Source organism: Chanos chanos, chromosome 4 (assembly GCF_902362185.1).
Source record: "Chanos chanos chromosome 4, fChaCha1.1, whole genome shotgun sequence".
Lineage (NCBI taxonomy): Eukaryota > Metazoa > Chordata > Actinopteri > Gonorynchiformes > Chanidae > Chanos > Chanos chanos.
In genome coordinates, this window is record NC_044498.1 from 26,600,065 (window position 1) to 26,616,439 (window position 16,375).

A 16,375-nucleotide genomic window follows, 5' to 3' on the forward strand; every position below is an offset into this window, starting at 1 on the left:
GAGCAGTGTATTAGACATGGTGTAATGTGTGTGTGTGTGTTGTATAGAGCAGTGTATTAGACATGGTGTAATGTGTGTGTGTGTAATATAGAGCAGTGTATCAGACATGGTGTAATGTGTATGTGTGTGTTGTATAGAGCAGTGTATTAGACATAGTGTAATGTGTGTGTGTGAGTGGTATACAGCAGTGTATTAGACATAGTGTAATGTGTGTGTAATATAGAGCAGTGTATTAGACATAGTGTAATGTGTGTGTAATATAGAGCAGTGTATTAGACATAGTGTAATGTGTGTGTGTGAGTGGTATAGAGCAGTGTATTAGACATAGTGTAATGTGTGTGTGTGGTATAGATCAGTGTATTAGACATAGTGTAATGTGTGTTTGAATGGTATAGTTTAGGAGGAGACTGAAGCTCAGCTCTCCTGCTCTGTGGTCAGATTCACTGTTAAGTTTGATCTTTGATGAGCACTGAGCAAACAGCTTGGACCCAGGGAAAATGGCCCTGTTATTGTCAGAATCCAATAAATGGGCTTTTCATTTATTTGACATGTGTATATAAGCAATTTCACATACAGAGACAACAAAATTACCATGAAGGATTGCAACAGCATCACATAAAAAGTGTGTGTGTGTGTGTGTTAGTTTGTTTGTGTGTGTTTGTGTTTATGTGTATGTGTGTGCATATTTAATACTTCAAATGTTTGAGACATGTACAACAAATTTGTATGGTGGTTTAAATATATATTTCTGTTTCAAATCACAAAGAGACTTTTAAGTAAATTTAACTGTAGTTACATGAGCTGAAAGAGACATCAGAATCAATAATCATTTTCCAAACAATCAGGTGAGAGCCTTAAAAAGAGCTGTCATTTCTCCAACTGCAGCCAATCTAGAACTCAAACATCTTTTAACTCAGAAACAACCACAGCCAATCTACAACTCAAACATTTTTTCATTTAGAGAGAGAAATGAAGTCAGGCCACAGTTCTCTATCTCACCATCACAGTTAAAATACAAAGAGCTTTTTCAGCACAGCAAAAACAATGTCACATTTCCATGCACAAACAGGAGAAAAATCAATAGATATCCTAGACAGTCATAATGTTCTTAGAAACAAACAGCCAAAAAGTTTGTTAAAGCCCACAAAAATGATTCTTACCTCTTTATTAAATCTCAGCATTCATGCTCCAATATGTTCAGATCTCTTTGAAAATCCTTCCTGGTTGTAGTTTGTATGCCGTTTAGTTACTTGACCCCTGTTTTGCCTATTTTGTTTTATTTTTCTTTGTGAAGAACTATTTTTGAGGCAATTTTCTCCTGAACTAAAGGACTTTACTTGCTGTCCATATGTTTTAAAGTGAACAAGTGAGTAATTACTGAGTACACTTATGGTTATTTAGTATGTAATAAAACCACTCATCAATAAGTGAAAGGACTACATGGACATCCATGTACTTCCTGTTTTGTGCATTTGTATAGATTTTAATAAATAACAGAAAGAAATGCGTAAAGTAATCCCACTACAGTTTGAGAGGTAATTGGTAATCTGTTATGGATTACTGCCTGAGTAACTACCACGCCACTGGTGGTAAGCCCCCTCTCTCCACTCAAACAAAACTGGCCTTATGGTTCAAAGCTCTGTTAAAAACCCACACTATCACATCAACAGATCCTGAAAATATTTGGTCTGATCCAAACAGATATGGTTGCTGGGGGCTGAAAAATGATACGATCAAATAAAATTCTTCTAGCATGACAAACAGAAAAATGAATACTTTTACATATCTGGTATGATGGAGAACTCATCAGCATGTACACTTCACCTCTTACAGAGAGCAACTCACTCCAGTCAGCCAAGCTCTGTGAAGGGAAAATGCATTTTATTTCCATAAATATGAGTGTCCACAGGAGACCCATGCTCAGATGACCACAGATCCCAGAACCCTCTAAAAAGACAAAAGGTGTGTTGTTTTTCACTGCGCTATGAGACGTCGTCAGCCACACAAAATAAACACGCTTCTGACGGTTAATCTACACATTAATATGTCACCTGGGCACTTTGAGAGTTCTTCTCTTTTTTGCATTTGAAACCTATCTCTCTTGACTGAGATATTGGCTAACATACCCAGGAACTGTATTTACATTCACAGGCAGTACACACCACATCATCAACAGAGATGTGTTTCTGATTCCCAGTAACAATATTTGCCTGGCAACCTTTGTGTCGTGTTAATTATTAATCTGATGGGAGAGAAAAGGGAAAGTTTGCCTATGTATGAATGGCCACTAACAAACAGTTTCTGTGTTTTGTTGGCAGGCAAAACAGAGATTATGATATATTCTGCTATGGTGTGATGACATTTAGTATCTCCTTCATTATCACTCTACTAAGCCAAGATGAAAGAGAAGTAATGGACTATGATAACAGTGTCATGAGATCAGCTGGAAATGTCTAACTAAGCCTCAGATCTAGTGTGAAGACTGAAGAAAAGGGTGACTTAGCTGAGCCATAAAATAGCAGTTGATTCTAACACAAGAAAACCCTATAAAGGAGGCATAGTTAATTTCCATATGATAGTTGTTCATATTTTTCCAACCTGAGCACAGAGGTTATGAGTATCCATCACAAATAAAATGAAATTCCAAAAGTCAAGAACAGTGGGAAGACAAATGAAAAGACATTACTGTTTACACGTGACTTCACAAAATCAGTGTATTTCCTGAGAATTTTAAAAAAGAATCCAATGAATAGAACAAATTTTGTGGTTCTTCAGTGGAGAGTACCATCCAAAGAGCATTAAGCGCGTATCCGTACCTCACCCCTAACCATAACCAAAGAAAAGCACAACCAAAACAGCTAATGTTACTGCAGAGAGTTCCAAAAACATGAAGCAAACACACACACGCTAACACACTAACACACACACACAAAAAACCCAACACACATCAGTATACACAGGCATGCAAGCACAACCAAAAGCTGAAAGCTGCCAAATCTCCCAGAATGCATCAGTGCGTATATTTCTTTCTGTGTATCAGGACAGTCCTGGGTCAGAGTGAGGGTGACAGTTCACTGATTGGCTCAGGGTAACAGGAGTCAGATCTACACTTGCTTGTGTGACAGCACACCCCAAACACAGACAGCAGAGCTCCACCCACTCACAAAGTTTTGGCTTGTCATTTTTAAAGAAAGTGTGTTATGTAAGTGTCATGTAACCCTGTGTGTGCTGGGGATATGTTTCTGGAAAAGTCCTGCATCAGCTTGAAGCATAAGGTCTGTCTAGTCCTGGTGACTCTACACATCATAACATAAAACACTGAGATGGATGTGAAAAAAACACCATATTTACAAAATCAAACACTGTATTACGTCAGTGCATGCATTTATTTAGCATTTATCATCAAAACCTCATTAAAAAACAAGATCAAAATATGACTCTTTAATATGGTAAAAGGCTTTGCACTGGCTTTTCCCAGAAGCGGTCTGTCAAATCACTGTTTCGTAAGCCGTCACCTGACAGACATGGGTGGGCGTGCGTTTGGGAGGGTGGGGGGTGGGGGTGAGGTTTAAAGACAGACACAGATAAAGCAATGACTAACAGTGATACAACTTTACAATCACATCACAGACATAGACCTGCTGCATCTCAGGCTGTCTGCATATCACCCCTGTCACCACTGAAAGATGAAAACAGCGTAGAGGGGTCACTCAGAAAAGGCACATTTGATGAGCACACACACAAACACACACACACACACACACACACAAAAGACGATGATTAATCTAACTAAATGCTGTGAAGCTTTAGCCTAAGCAGCAGCTGTACAGGCTAGTTCGCTGCCTAACATCGTGAAAGGAAAGGACAGAGAACATGAGTAACATGTGAGTGTGTAAGCTATTTCCAGCATACTGTCATACTGTATAGTCACACTGACTCACCTCTCTCTCTCTCTCTCTCTCACACACACACACACATATATTGGAGCAAACGTGCCTGTTCTGAACTGAAAAATATGTAGGGCTGCACGATACACACAAATTTTCATATTGCAATATTATTGCCAGCTATTACTATTGTGATATGTTGATATGCAATATGAGTAAAGGCATGGATTTACACTCAGCAGTGAGGTTTCAACATTCTTCAGATAAAGGCGGTGTAATCATGAATATTATACCAAATGGTGGGCTTAAATACAAATTATCCCCAAAATATGATAGTACTCCTGGAAGGGACAGAACATTTTAAAATAATGTAAAATACATAAAATAAGGATAGATAAATTAAATCTCTGGTCTTTATTTAAAATTAACAAAATAAATTAAAAAATTTAAATGATCCAAGAGTCTCTTCCTGAGCAGTGACCACATCAATCAATCAATCTTCTCAACGCCAAAGATCGACCGCCTGCAACATGTTCGATGTGTACTGCACACTTGCAGCTCCTCACGTAAACGTCACACGGCTAAAGGTCCTTTCATTCCAAGCTTTTCGCCCATGCATTCTCTAAGGGAAAATTAAAGTGATGCAAGCCTGCTGATTTAAAAGACGATCCGACTTGTGTAGGGCTCGTTTATGCGGCTGGACCAGAGGTCTGTTGTTTCGCAAAAACTCCACCTGTTATAGCTCCGTATTAACATTTGCCTTGTGCTTATTATAAAAATCGGCAATTTGAGAAAACAGTTACGCGAGAGTCCGTTATATTGTCTGTCAAGCGTGCGACCCTGCAAACCATTTTCTGGATGTCTTGTTCGGTGACAGCTCCAGTGTACACTCGCGGTGTGCAATATGAAAGCCACAGTAAAGTCATGGTGCTGCACAGAACCTCACGTTACACGAACAAATACTACTCGTTCCGTAAAGGCCATGTTTGTGATTGACTGGTATTAGCTGTACATACAGGACGAGCCGGACCAATGCCGCTGCTATTGGTTTAACTGAGTGTAATGAAAAAATTACAAACGCCCATATCGTCGCCTCTAGCGGTATTAAAATTGCGCGTGCTCATACTGTGGTATCGATACCAAACAATACATCGCTCCGCCCGAACTATCGTGGCTCCAACAATGCTGCAACGATCTCCCTGCTGACAAAACACCCTGCAACAATATCATACAAGCATCCCATTCTGTTCTTACAACATAAAATGTACTTACAGATCAAACTCTTTAGTGCAATCGCACACTATTATACACCATCTATATGTTTACTTAAGGACTCACTGTTTTTAAGACATTTAATAAAAGACGACACGGTATGCACCTGTATAGACTTCCATATGCTGTAGACATGCAAATGCATAGTTATTACAGATTCCTAATATAAGACAGGCCTCATGGTCTGTTGCTCCTGAGGATTAGACACATGCTAAACACTAAACAGGGACACTGTGTTTTTAGCTTGTATAAACAGCGTGCTCTGGGCTGCCTTTAGGACTAAGACACGGATATCCTCTGGCCTAATAAAACACTTAAATATCCATTGTGGAGATAATCCAGGAAGCAGCTGCAACCTAATAGAACCTCTCTGCACTTTGATTACAATAAAACAGCGGCTGAGTAACTTGGCAACCATTCTCAGTGGCTTTCTGTGGAGCTGACGGGCCTAGGGCAACCTCACAGCCTTTGTATCAGTCCAAAGACAAGAGAGTGGCAGAACTGATGCTTATTTGTGAGTGTAATGTTTGCATTAAAACGGCAAAACATGCTGGTTTAATGACTCACAAATAAAATGCAGCAGAAATAGTCTACAGTGAGCTTTGACCACCACCATGACACAAGCTTAATTACCAACATGTTAATGAGTCAAATGTTAATGATTGTCCACACATTTCAAATGCCCTCATGTTGCAGTCACCAACATGTTATTATCTCTTTATCTTAAAATCACCAAAATTGTACAATCACATTATATTCTCCTTCATTTTATAAGCTACTTCTTGTTAAAATTACTAACATGATACCATCACCAACATGTTATAATCTCTTTCATCTTACAATCACCAACATGCTACAATCACCAACATGTTACAGTGGCCTTCATTTTTTAATCTCCCTCATGTTATAATCACCAACATGTTACAATTACTGATGTTCTAATCACCAGCATGGTACAATTACCAACAAGTTACAATCACTAACATGTTATAATAAACTTACATGTCATGACAACCCACATCATGATCACTGACAAGTCACAGTTATTTTATGAGCTGTCATGCTGTTGTTTTTTTTACAATGTCGAGAGGGTTTCCATGAGGCTGCCGTGCACTGTTACAGAGGCACTGCTGTCACACCTGTGGAGTGTGTGAGACTTGGTGATGATAAAATGACATTGTAACATTGGCTTCACATCATGCTGGTAAAGGACGCTAGACTTACGTAAGCGCAGAGAGAGAGAGGGCACAGGCCAGGATAGGGTGACAGGAGGACAGATGATAATGACGTAAAACAGAGCGAGTGAGTGGGAGGTTTTAAACCCCTTAGCAGTAAAACAAACAAACAAAAAAAGTTTTAAGAGAAATCACAGAGCGTAACTGGGAACAGGTAAGCAGCATGAGCAATCTAACATGCTGATGTTATTTTCAGCTCGGCATAAGAGAGAAGGGTTAAGGCCTGATCTTAGCCCGTGAGCCACACTCTCTCTGTAATTTATCATATGCACAGATCACCCTCATACAGAACTCCAGCATTAACCTAACAAACCTACAGCTCCTCGGGACCAGTGCATAAGCAGTGGTTTTAGGGGTTGGTAAGCGGTTTTGGACAAGGTTGACTGCTCCTGAGTTAGTGAATCACAAATCCCTTTGAGAACAGTTGATATGCTATGCTACGCTAAATGCTAACCAGCTCAAATGTAATCAGGGATGAGAGTGCTTCCAGTTGAAACAGCGGTGAATCTATTCTCTAAAAACTGAGAGTGTTTCTAAATTAGGGAACAAACTTCAAACTGAAGCATTCCACTGTGCTGACTGCTGCTGGAATGCAACAAACACTCAGTGTGTTTAAAAGGTTAACAGATCTGACTCAAGGCTTATTTTATGTTGACAGAGTGTGCTAAAGAAAACTCACCACACCAGATCTCTGCTCTAGCCATCCCAATAAAACAATGACATTGGAATGTTAATGCTTTTCTGGAGGACAAACAATAAGCCTGTTTTATGTGTTCCAGCGGCCAATAAACGCAGTTCAATAGACCAACCGACTGATATGTCTCCTCACAACGGCTCACGTTACTGCGATACTGTTTCAACTATTCCATATGAACTTCAGCTAACCTTGTGACTGGAGCAGAAGGTTAAGAGGTTGAACACACACACATACACAGACCCAGCACACAGACATGCACACAGGCACACAGGCACACACACACACACACACACACACACACACACAGAGAGAGACTCTGTCCTGGGGGAAAGACTATCCATGCAGAACAAAAGGCCATACTTGCAGCTCAGTGCATAAAAGTGATATGCCCATATAAAGTAGAGCTCCTGACCAGAGGACTGGGGCTTACATAACCACGGTGAAACCAAGACAACTCCAAAATTCCTACATGTGCCGCCGGGGAACTTTACAAAGCACCTGAATCCCTGAGCAGCAATCTGCAATGCCGACATCCCACCTTCCACCTCATTTTCTCTATCACTCCTCTCACACTCCAACAATAACCAGCTTTTGGAGATATTAATAGAAATCTTTCCATGGCTGATGCATTTTTATACTGTCTCTGAGTCTCAGTTCTGTTATAAAGAGGACTCAGTGAGAGAGGAATGAGTCTGTAACAGAGTCAGACTTGCACTGCACGCCTTGACAGCTCCTGTTTGCTCTAAAACCTTCAAAAGTCGCTCTGCTGCTGCCCAAGCAACTGAGTACTGCAGAAAAATTCAAATGTGATGAAATAAAGCGAGGATAATTCTTTGGTGGTCTGGCTGAATTAGACCCACAGTGTTCTTCATGGCTTTGGAAAACTGAGTGGCTGGACAGACTTGTCTCCGTCACGAGTGTAAACCTTCACACAAGCATCACATCGGACTTTCAAAGCACTACACATCAAAGTTTCTGATTTCTGCACAGAGGCCATGAGTCAGTCACACCAGACAAATATTCAGCCTTTTTCTTTTTCCTGTCATCGCTAATGCCACTGTCTGTTTGACCAGCTCTAAATTACGATTCCTCCACTCCACTGAACTCCTGCATTTCCCATTTCCATGAATCCCGCAAGATCCATGTCGTCGAAACGAGGAAAATCCAGAGGACATATTCGTGACCATGTCAGCGCACGACTATGCAGATTGCTCCAGCCTGAGGAAATTCCTGGTTCTATCCTGTCTTGGAATGTGTTCAGGCAGACAGAACCGTGAGAAGAGGAGAAGTAACCTCATACATACATGTTCTATATGTTTCACGATGTGTAAACATGCAGACATGTGGCGAGATAAGCACAGAGGTTACAGAAACCAGGAGTTCAGCTGTGACATGTCCCATCTGTGTTTTTCTGCCAAAGACAGTCAAAAAATTCAGATGGCAAATAACACTACACATCTATGCAAAAATATTGATTACTCAGGCTACATGTGAGATGGATGGTATCAAGTCTCATTAAATTGATTTAAAAGTTCAGACGTGAAAGCCCAGTCTTAAGGAACCAAGCCCAATGAAGTACTCTGACAAGCCTGCAAATTGCATCTGAAAGTTTAGGACAACACTGCTGCTCCTTGGAAATTATTTGACCTCCTTGATCAATCAAGAAAGTGTGTGTGTGCGTGTGCGTGTGCGTGCATGTGTGTGTGTGTGTGTGTGTGAGCCATGGGGTGGGGGCTTGGAGCTGAGGGAGTTCACTGGTTCTGGTATCATTGCAAACAGAGACAGCATCTGTGCTCCTCAAATGTGGAGGAAAGCAGAGAACAGCTCTGCAATTCTGGAGAACTCAGAGAAGCCACGGAGTATTCCGCTGTGTGATCATTCGTCATTAATTCTTATAAAACCAGAGTGTTTGGTGGGTCCCCAGATCTCTGGCAAATCCAATTGCTGATACAGAATGTTACATTGCTCTGCATACATGCTATGTCATTGCACTTGATTACATCCCTTTAATAGGATTTGAGAGAAACCTATGGCCTGTGGACATGACTTTAAGTGACGTTAGAAAAGGAGGACAGAATCTCACTGTGGTTTCATGTGTTCACCTAATACCCCACATACTTTGAGGTACTTTGATATACTGCACATATGAAGTAGCTCTACATGCGTTTTTAACTGTGGGTTCATCAGGTTTCCATTTCCAAGCCCTTTATAGACAACCTTTGGCCCCAGCTTCTGGGAATCATTCAGGTTTTCACCTTTAAAGATCCAGATGTTATGTTCTCATTGCTGAGGAGAGAGAAAGAGAGAGAGACAGAGAGAGAGAGTGTGTTTGAGAGAGAATGAAAGAGAGTGTGCGTATGTGCATCTGTGTGTGAGAGACAGAGAAAGAGGGTGAGTGTATATTTGAGGGACAATGAAAGAGAGCGTGGTGTGTGTGTGTGTATGTGTGTGTGTGTGCGTATGTCAGAGAGAGAGAGAGAGAGAGAGAGAGGGAGAGAGAGAGAGAAATTTCTGGATGAAGCCTGTCTCAGCCTTCACCCAGGAGCCATTAGACTGTCCTCTGTGGGAGCAGACCTCCTGTGCTGGTGACTGAACTTTAGTAGCATGATGAAAAAGAAAGCTATCCAGTGTGTATGAGAAATGAGCTGCCTAATTTAGCTCACATTTGCTCATTTTTCAGTCAGTACCTTCATAATGAGTGTGACTGATTGCTGAGCTCTGACAGCTCTGTTAAAGGAACACAGATGACTCTGTTTTTTGAGATGAAAGCCAATTTCTAATTCTACAGTGGAGGCAGTTAGACCATAAGACACCTCTGGGTTACCGTACCTGTCTATCAGTAAACACTAAGCAAATATGTGTTTATTAATCATGTTTATTAATGAGTCAACCAGTCAACCAATCAATCACAGAGGTCATCACTCAGGGTAAACAGTAACGTGGAACCAAGGTATCTGGTTTTAATGTTCATAAACCTGCTCGCAGAATAAGACAGTAAAGACCAAAGACCTGGCCGAATGCCAGAAGTCAGCAGACACTTCCAGAACTTTCTATATAAGGATAGTAACATCAGTGGATCACCTCACATTACCTGAAATTAAACTGACCAAAAATTACAAGAATATCCCTGCTCCCAGAAATAGGAACCTCCTCAAAAACAATAACTCTGAGATACGTGCCATTAACCATGCAGGACCAATATGGGTCAAGGTTTGTGTCACCATGTGTCTTTAATAAATTCTCACGATTTCAGACAGGGATTGATATAGATCAAACAAGTCAGAACAAAGAGTGAGTGAGAGAGAGAGAGAGAGAGAGAGAGAGAGAGAGATAACACTTGTGTGTTGCTGTGTATGTGTGTGTGTGTGTGTGTGTGCTTGTGGGAGTGAGGGATCACCTTGTGCCCTCTCCCTTAAACCAGTGGGCAAGCTTCTGTGTGTGCCTGTCAGGGCCTATCAGTCTCACAGGCCTGGGTCCTCACTGTCTCACTGTGCCTGCATATGATTGGCTGGATCCTCACTGTCTCACTGTGCCTGTGTCTGATTTGCTGGATCCTCACTGTCTCACTATGCCTCCCTCTGGCTCGGTCCTCACTGTCTCACTAGGCCTCCCTCTGATTTGCTGGGTCCTCACTATCTTAACGTGCCTTTTACTGATTGGCTCAAACCTCACTGTCTCAATCTGCCTTCCTGTGATTGGCTGGATCCTCACTGTCTCAATCGACCTTCCTCTGATTGGCTGGGCACAGAGACATTTCAGGCATTTGCCAATCACACAGACACGACCTTAACCACAGCACACAGCATGATCTGGTGCAAAATGAAATGTATTTGGTCACTACTGGGGACTTCATTGTTCATTTAAATCCAAAGAAGCTACAAACACACATTTGTGACAGAAATGCTAAACCCAGTGACTTTCCCTTGCATTTCTGTAAGGAAGCTGTCCTGTAGTCTTCTGTCATGTCTGTCTGTAATTATTGTGTAGCTGTAACTGTCAGGAACTGGAAAGTTTACTTTAGAGTGAGTTGTAATTTATTCCAAAAGGGGAGAGTGAGAACTCAGAGGAAATCATGGACAATGTTTCCCCAGAGGACAACCTTAACCCCTATGTAAAGACAACCTTAACCCCTGTGTGAAGACAACCTTAACCCCTGTGTGAAGACAACATTTGCCCCTGAGTGAAGACAACATTTGCCCCTATATGAATGCAAAGACACAGGGAGAGGCTGCCACCCTCAAACAAGAGCTACATTCTTGAAAGCTCATCAGTGAAGAGCAAGCCGTGGCATGACTGTGGGCAGACGTCATGGTGTCTCGGTCAGGGATGGAACACTTGAGAGGTGTCAGTGACATAACAGAGCAGGACAGGCTGAGGCGTGTCCAGTCTGAACCTCCACCAATGATCATTAATCAGTCCAGTCAACACTCCTGGCTTTTCTTTAGACATAATCTTTTCTTTAGACGCAGTAATCACGAGAGTGTTCCTGCCAACTTTATGTGGAGTATGAAGTCGCTTAAATAAAGAAAAATCAGGTTTTGTCATCCTGTTGTTTTCTCACCTGAGTTTTCAGGAACTTTGGAATCTCTTATAATTTCACTGGTATCACTGGAGTGATTAGTATCATTGCATGGCCAATACATAACCTCTTACAGTGTCACTAGTTTTACTGCACAGTTAGTATATAACCTCTTACAGTCTCACTGGTATTACTGCACAGCCAGCAAGGATAAATCAGTCAAAATGGAAAAAATGCCTGCTACCTACAGAGAAAAAAGTTACAAGAGACTGAGGAATTCACCAGAGTGAAAAAGTGCTGAAAAAAAGAAGCTGCACCCCAGTAATAAAGGAGGCAAAGTCTTCTCCTGACTGCTTTCATACACAGGAAGCGGACAGAGTTTGGATTTGAATTTCACACCTGATGTGGCCTACATCCATACTTGGGATGAACAGCATCAATTCATACTCCTGTAGAGCAAGCTGAGGGAACTGCTTTCTCACTAAAGCATTCTCTCATCTCTGTCAATCAAACTCTGGCATGGAAGAGGCAACGTGTTCCCCCCCCAGCTATCTACCCACCGTCAGAGCAAAAATCTCTCTGACCAACCCCTTCCAACAAAGCTACTAAAAAACAACATCTGGATTAAACTTTCATTCAGTGACCAATGATTAAATGGGATTCAGGTGCATGCAGGGAATAAATATCCAAATCTGATCTGACAGTTTAACAATAAAAATAATAAAACACATTTATGACACTTAATGAGGATAGCTTCTTGCCATGACAACAGGTGACAACCAACATCTGCAGGCAGGCTGAAAAAACTGTGAGAACACTTCAGCTGTCTGTACAGATCACTTAGACTAGACAGGAAAGTCCCATTCTCTGTGACACAAACTGACCCTCGTGAGGAATGTGATCCAAACACAAATAATCAATAAACATTTATTTATGACTAATAGAATGTCAATAGCAGTTTTATTAAATTAGAACCTTGGTTTGTTCATTTGTTTGTCCTTTCTTTTGTTCTGTGTTTCTTTCTTTCTGCAGTCTGTACAATAAGATATGGTGTCCTCGGGGTTGTAGGTGAAGTGTGACAGGCACTCACCTTGTCCCTCTGTGTCTCAAACACAGACTGGTCTACATTACAGGCAAACAGAGAGGTGGGCAGGTCATTGAAGTCAGTGATCTGGTGGAAGCTATCTCCCAGTGACGTCTCCCCAGCAGAAGGCTGCAGCACCACCAGTTCCTCACCCCCCAGTAGGTAAACCCTCTGGAAGAATGGAGCGTTTGTAAGGTTTGCAAATAAATGCTCTCCCTTCATGGCTGTGGGGAGAAAAAAAAAAGTGGAGCTGTTTTTTTGGAGCACTTCAAAGGTTGCGCTGTTTTCAAGTGAAGATTAATAGAGTAAATTAATGGAGCCTGAATTTACAGCATCTTTAATGAAAACCACCGCAAATCTGCACACACTCTCTCTGTCTCAACAGACTCATGGCTCTATTCAAACTAGAGACAGGATGCATAGTGACCGAATAATCTTTGACAAGGACTAACAGTGAAAATGTTCCTCATTTGATTGGATTGTAAGGGATTATCTCTGCTTTGCTCCACAATTCCATCCTTGCTATTTACAGTTTTTTTTCTTCTTGTATTCCTGAAAAGAACTACATTAATTTATTCATCTGTAGAGATACTGCAAGGTGTGTGAAATATTTCACACATTTTTTTAGTCTGAATAAACTAGATTACCTAAATAGCAGACAGTATGAGGGAGAAAATGATGTTTGATCGGTGTAAAGGGAGTTAGGCAGAACCAGTTACCTTCCAGAACCCCAGTGAACAGATGTTAACCCCTGGACCAGGTCACTAATGCAGCGTCAGAGGCTTAGGGCCATGTGCTTAAGGCAGAACTGGGCTGACATCGCCCACTGCTGTGCCAGGGAATCGGAAACACGCAGCCACTCTAACAAGGGTCTCTTTATGGCCTCGCGATTCATGATCCCTCCTGACACTGTTGGTCTACAGGCAGGCTCGTTCTGCTACCACCCTCACACACTCCGCTGAAGGACCCACAGCTATTTATGGGATCAATAGCCCATCAACAGCCACACACATTCACACACTTACTCTCTCCCTGTGAGCTATAGATAGAGGCTAAAGCAGTCTGGCTCGTTCTCGCCCTGTGTAAACACTGCTAAAAATAGTTGGAGGGCCTAATGAAATGCAGAGATCGCTGGGCCCTTGATTAAAATGAAGTGTTCCAGACACGGTCCTATTTCATTTACAATATCACCATCACCCTGTTCAGCCACAAGACTCTTTATGAGGCATCATCATCTATTTACAGAGCTCAGCACTACTTGACCCCTCATTTTTTCTGAAAGAGTCCAAGAAAGGCTCTAAGACTCTAAATTTTGCCACTGATTAAGACTTTGCTGTCATCTGTCCTTGTGTCTATATTTAAAAAGGATGACAGACAGTAAACAAACAAACTAACAAACACACACACAGTCTCACCAGAGGCTAAAAATTGGGCTCTAAATAAAATGAAACCTGAAACTTAAAAAGTTCATCAGCATCATACTATCTCACAATAAACTGTATAGAAGCTTATTTTACATTCCAATGTTCCTCTGACGCTGGAGTTGCTACAGCTCGAAATTATAATCTGTTGTCTGTCATGAAATGAGTTTGTTTATGTTTATGTGACACGCAAGGACAAAATGCAACACCGCTGACTGACCAATTTAACCACGACACGCGCACAGGTGAAACTGACTGATTGCCTTGTAGTAAAACCTGCAACCTGTTTGCTGCAGCTTCCACTTGAGTCATCGGTTTGAGGAGCGGTCGCTCTGTCGTCATCGTCTGACACACTACAGCATTGTCACACGGATGTGCCGCATCAGCCGAAAAGAACATAAGTAAGCTAAAACATTGTACTCAGTGATTTAAAATCGGCAACAGTTTAACAATCTAGAGAGATTCGGGCAAAAATGCATAAAAGCTGTGCTGCATTCGGTATAACTTTGTTCGCTGCAATTGTTGGTCAAGGTCAAACTAGCAATGAAAAAGTATGGCTTGAAGTGATGACACGCCAAATGTAACTTCTAGATGAACATGATCATCAAAACGATTGTCCTCGCGAAGTTCGGGACAACTGCTCAAGACCGCTTTGTTTAACCTGTAACTACACACAGAAAGAACATAACGATTGCGCTTAATATCTAGAGGCGTGAAATTGCTATAGAAAGTCACTTTTCAAAAATAGAGCTCATGGCGAAAACACGTTTTTCCTGCAAGTAACAGAAACAGTCTCCCTCATATTACCCTGACGAAACAGAAGGACAGACACTTGTTATTAGCGCTTGCAATTGTCCCTCATAGAAATATGATCTGATAGAGGAAGTCGCCATAGCTTTCCAGTACCTGTGCGGTTTGTGGCTGTCCGGTGAGTATTCTCCGCGTTAGCTCTGCCCTTCACTTTCCTTTATGAATCAAACTCGCATTCCAGATGCAATTCACTAATCGCCTGACGTTTACTGCAGACTCACCAATGACTGCCTCCCGACATTAAGACGATGTGTGCGTTACCCAGTAATGATATCCAGGGCGGTCCGCAGGGGGCATTCTTTGACCAATAGTCTTGAAACGCTGTCTAAAAAAAGCTGCAAATTAACAAAGGTACGTCAGAGCTTTCGCCAGCAGCTGGATGTTGCCGCGCGGCGCGGGTTTCAGCAGGTAGAATGCTCGCGGAGACACGAAGGCATGTCTTGTGTGCAGACAGCATGTCGCGCACACTGAGATAAATAAAACCAGTTCCTTCAAGCTCTATGACCCATACACGTAGTGGCACAATGCTTGTGTAAACAAATAACAGTAACGTAAAAGTCGCAGGGAAAGGGCTTTTAAGGTGCAGTAAGCTTCCATTTAGGTACTACCATTTGCTGTGCGTGCAGATCCAGATTAGCATGTGGGCAGTATACACAAAAACTATCTACTTGATCCTTCTTGCTTTTGTCTTTACCAGTCCTTGGAAACCGTTTATCTGGTCCTTTTGTTCCCATTTCTGGGGTAATGTGTTCCCATTAGACTGCCCAGTCAATAATGGACACTGGTGAATGTGTGTAGGGTCTCCATCAATAAAAAAAAAAAAAAAAAGCCAGATGCATCTGTTTGAATGATGCATATCTCTGTCAGTGAAGTGTAATGTTTCTGAATCTTCTGGCTTCATGTGATTAAATTCAAAAGCACTGAATATTAAATGCAAAACTAATGCTGTGCAATACCTCATACTCAAATACTGTACATCATACACCAATACTGTACAATAAAGAAACCTGTTGTATGGTAAAGAACATTTAATGGATGAGTATTGGCATCTGTAGTGTCAGCTCCACTTTGGGCATTCAGAGTATCTGATGGCATTATTATATATCAGTCAGAGCCAAGAATGTTCTAATGACCACATCACTGTCCACCCAATCTGTGTACTGGTACCTTTATTCAAGCCAGTCAATTACAGGTCATTTTAAAGTGCATTACATGTGTCCAATGTGCATCAACACTTGCTTAAAATAACAATTTTGTTAATGTAGAATAAATAAGAAAGCCACAAGCTCAAAATTAAATTAAAAAATTGTGTTTGATTCTCAAATAGTTTCCCATTTCTCATTTTCAATCACTGAAGTTTCCTGCTAGGCCCTGACTACACAGCTTAAACCGTTTTTTTGTGTGTGTGTGTGTGTGTGCAACTTTTCAAGTCGGATCTAAACTTTGAAAC

At 41.4% G+C, this 16,375-nt stretch overlaps 1 protein-coding gene across 1 annotated transcript in view; it reads right to left on the reverse strand.

Annotated features, from left to right (window-relative positions):
- rcan2 (regulator of calcineurin 2) overlaps positions 1–12,916 on the reverse strand; it is a 54,926-nt gene extending 42,010 nt beyond the window's left edge. The window contains exon 1 of the mRNA XM_030772518.1: positions 12,701–12,916. Coding sequence (XP_030628378.1) covers positions 12,701–12,916 — 216 coding nt within the window. The remainder of the gene's footprint in view (positions 1–12,700) is intronic.
- Between the last annotated feature and the right edge of the window lie 3,459 nt (positions 12,917–16,375).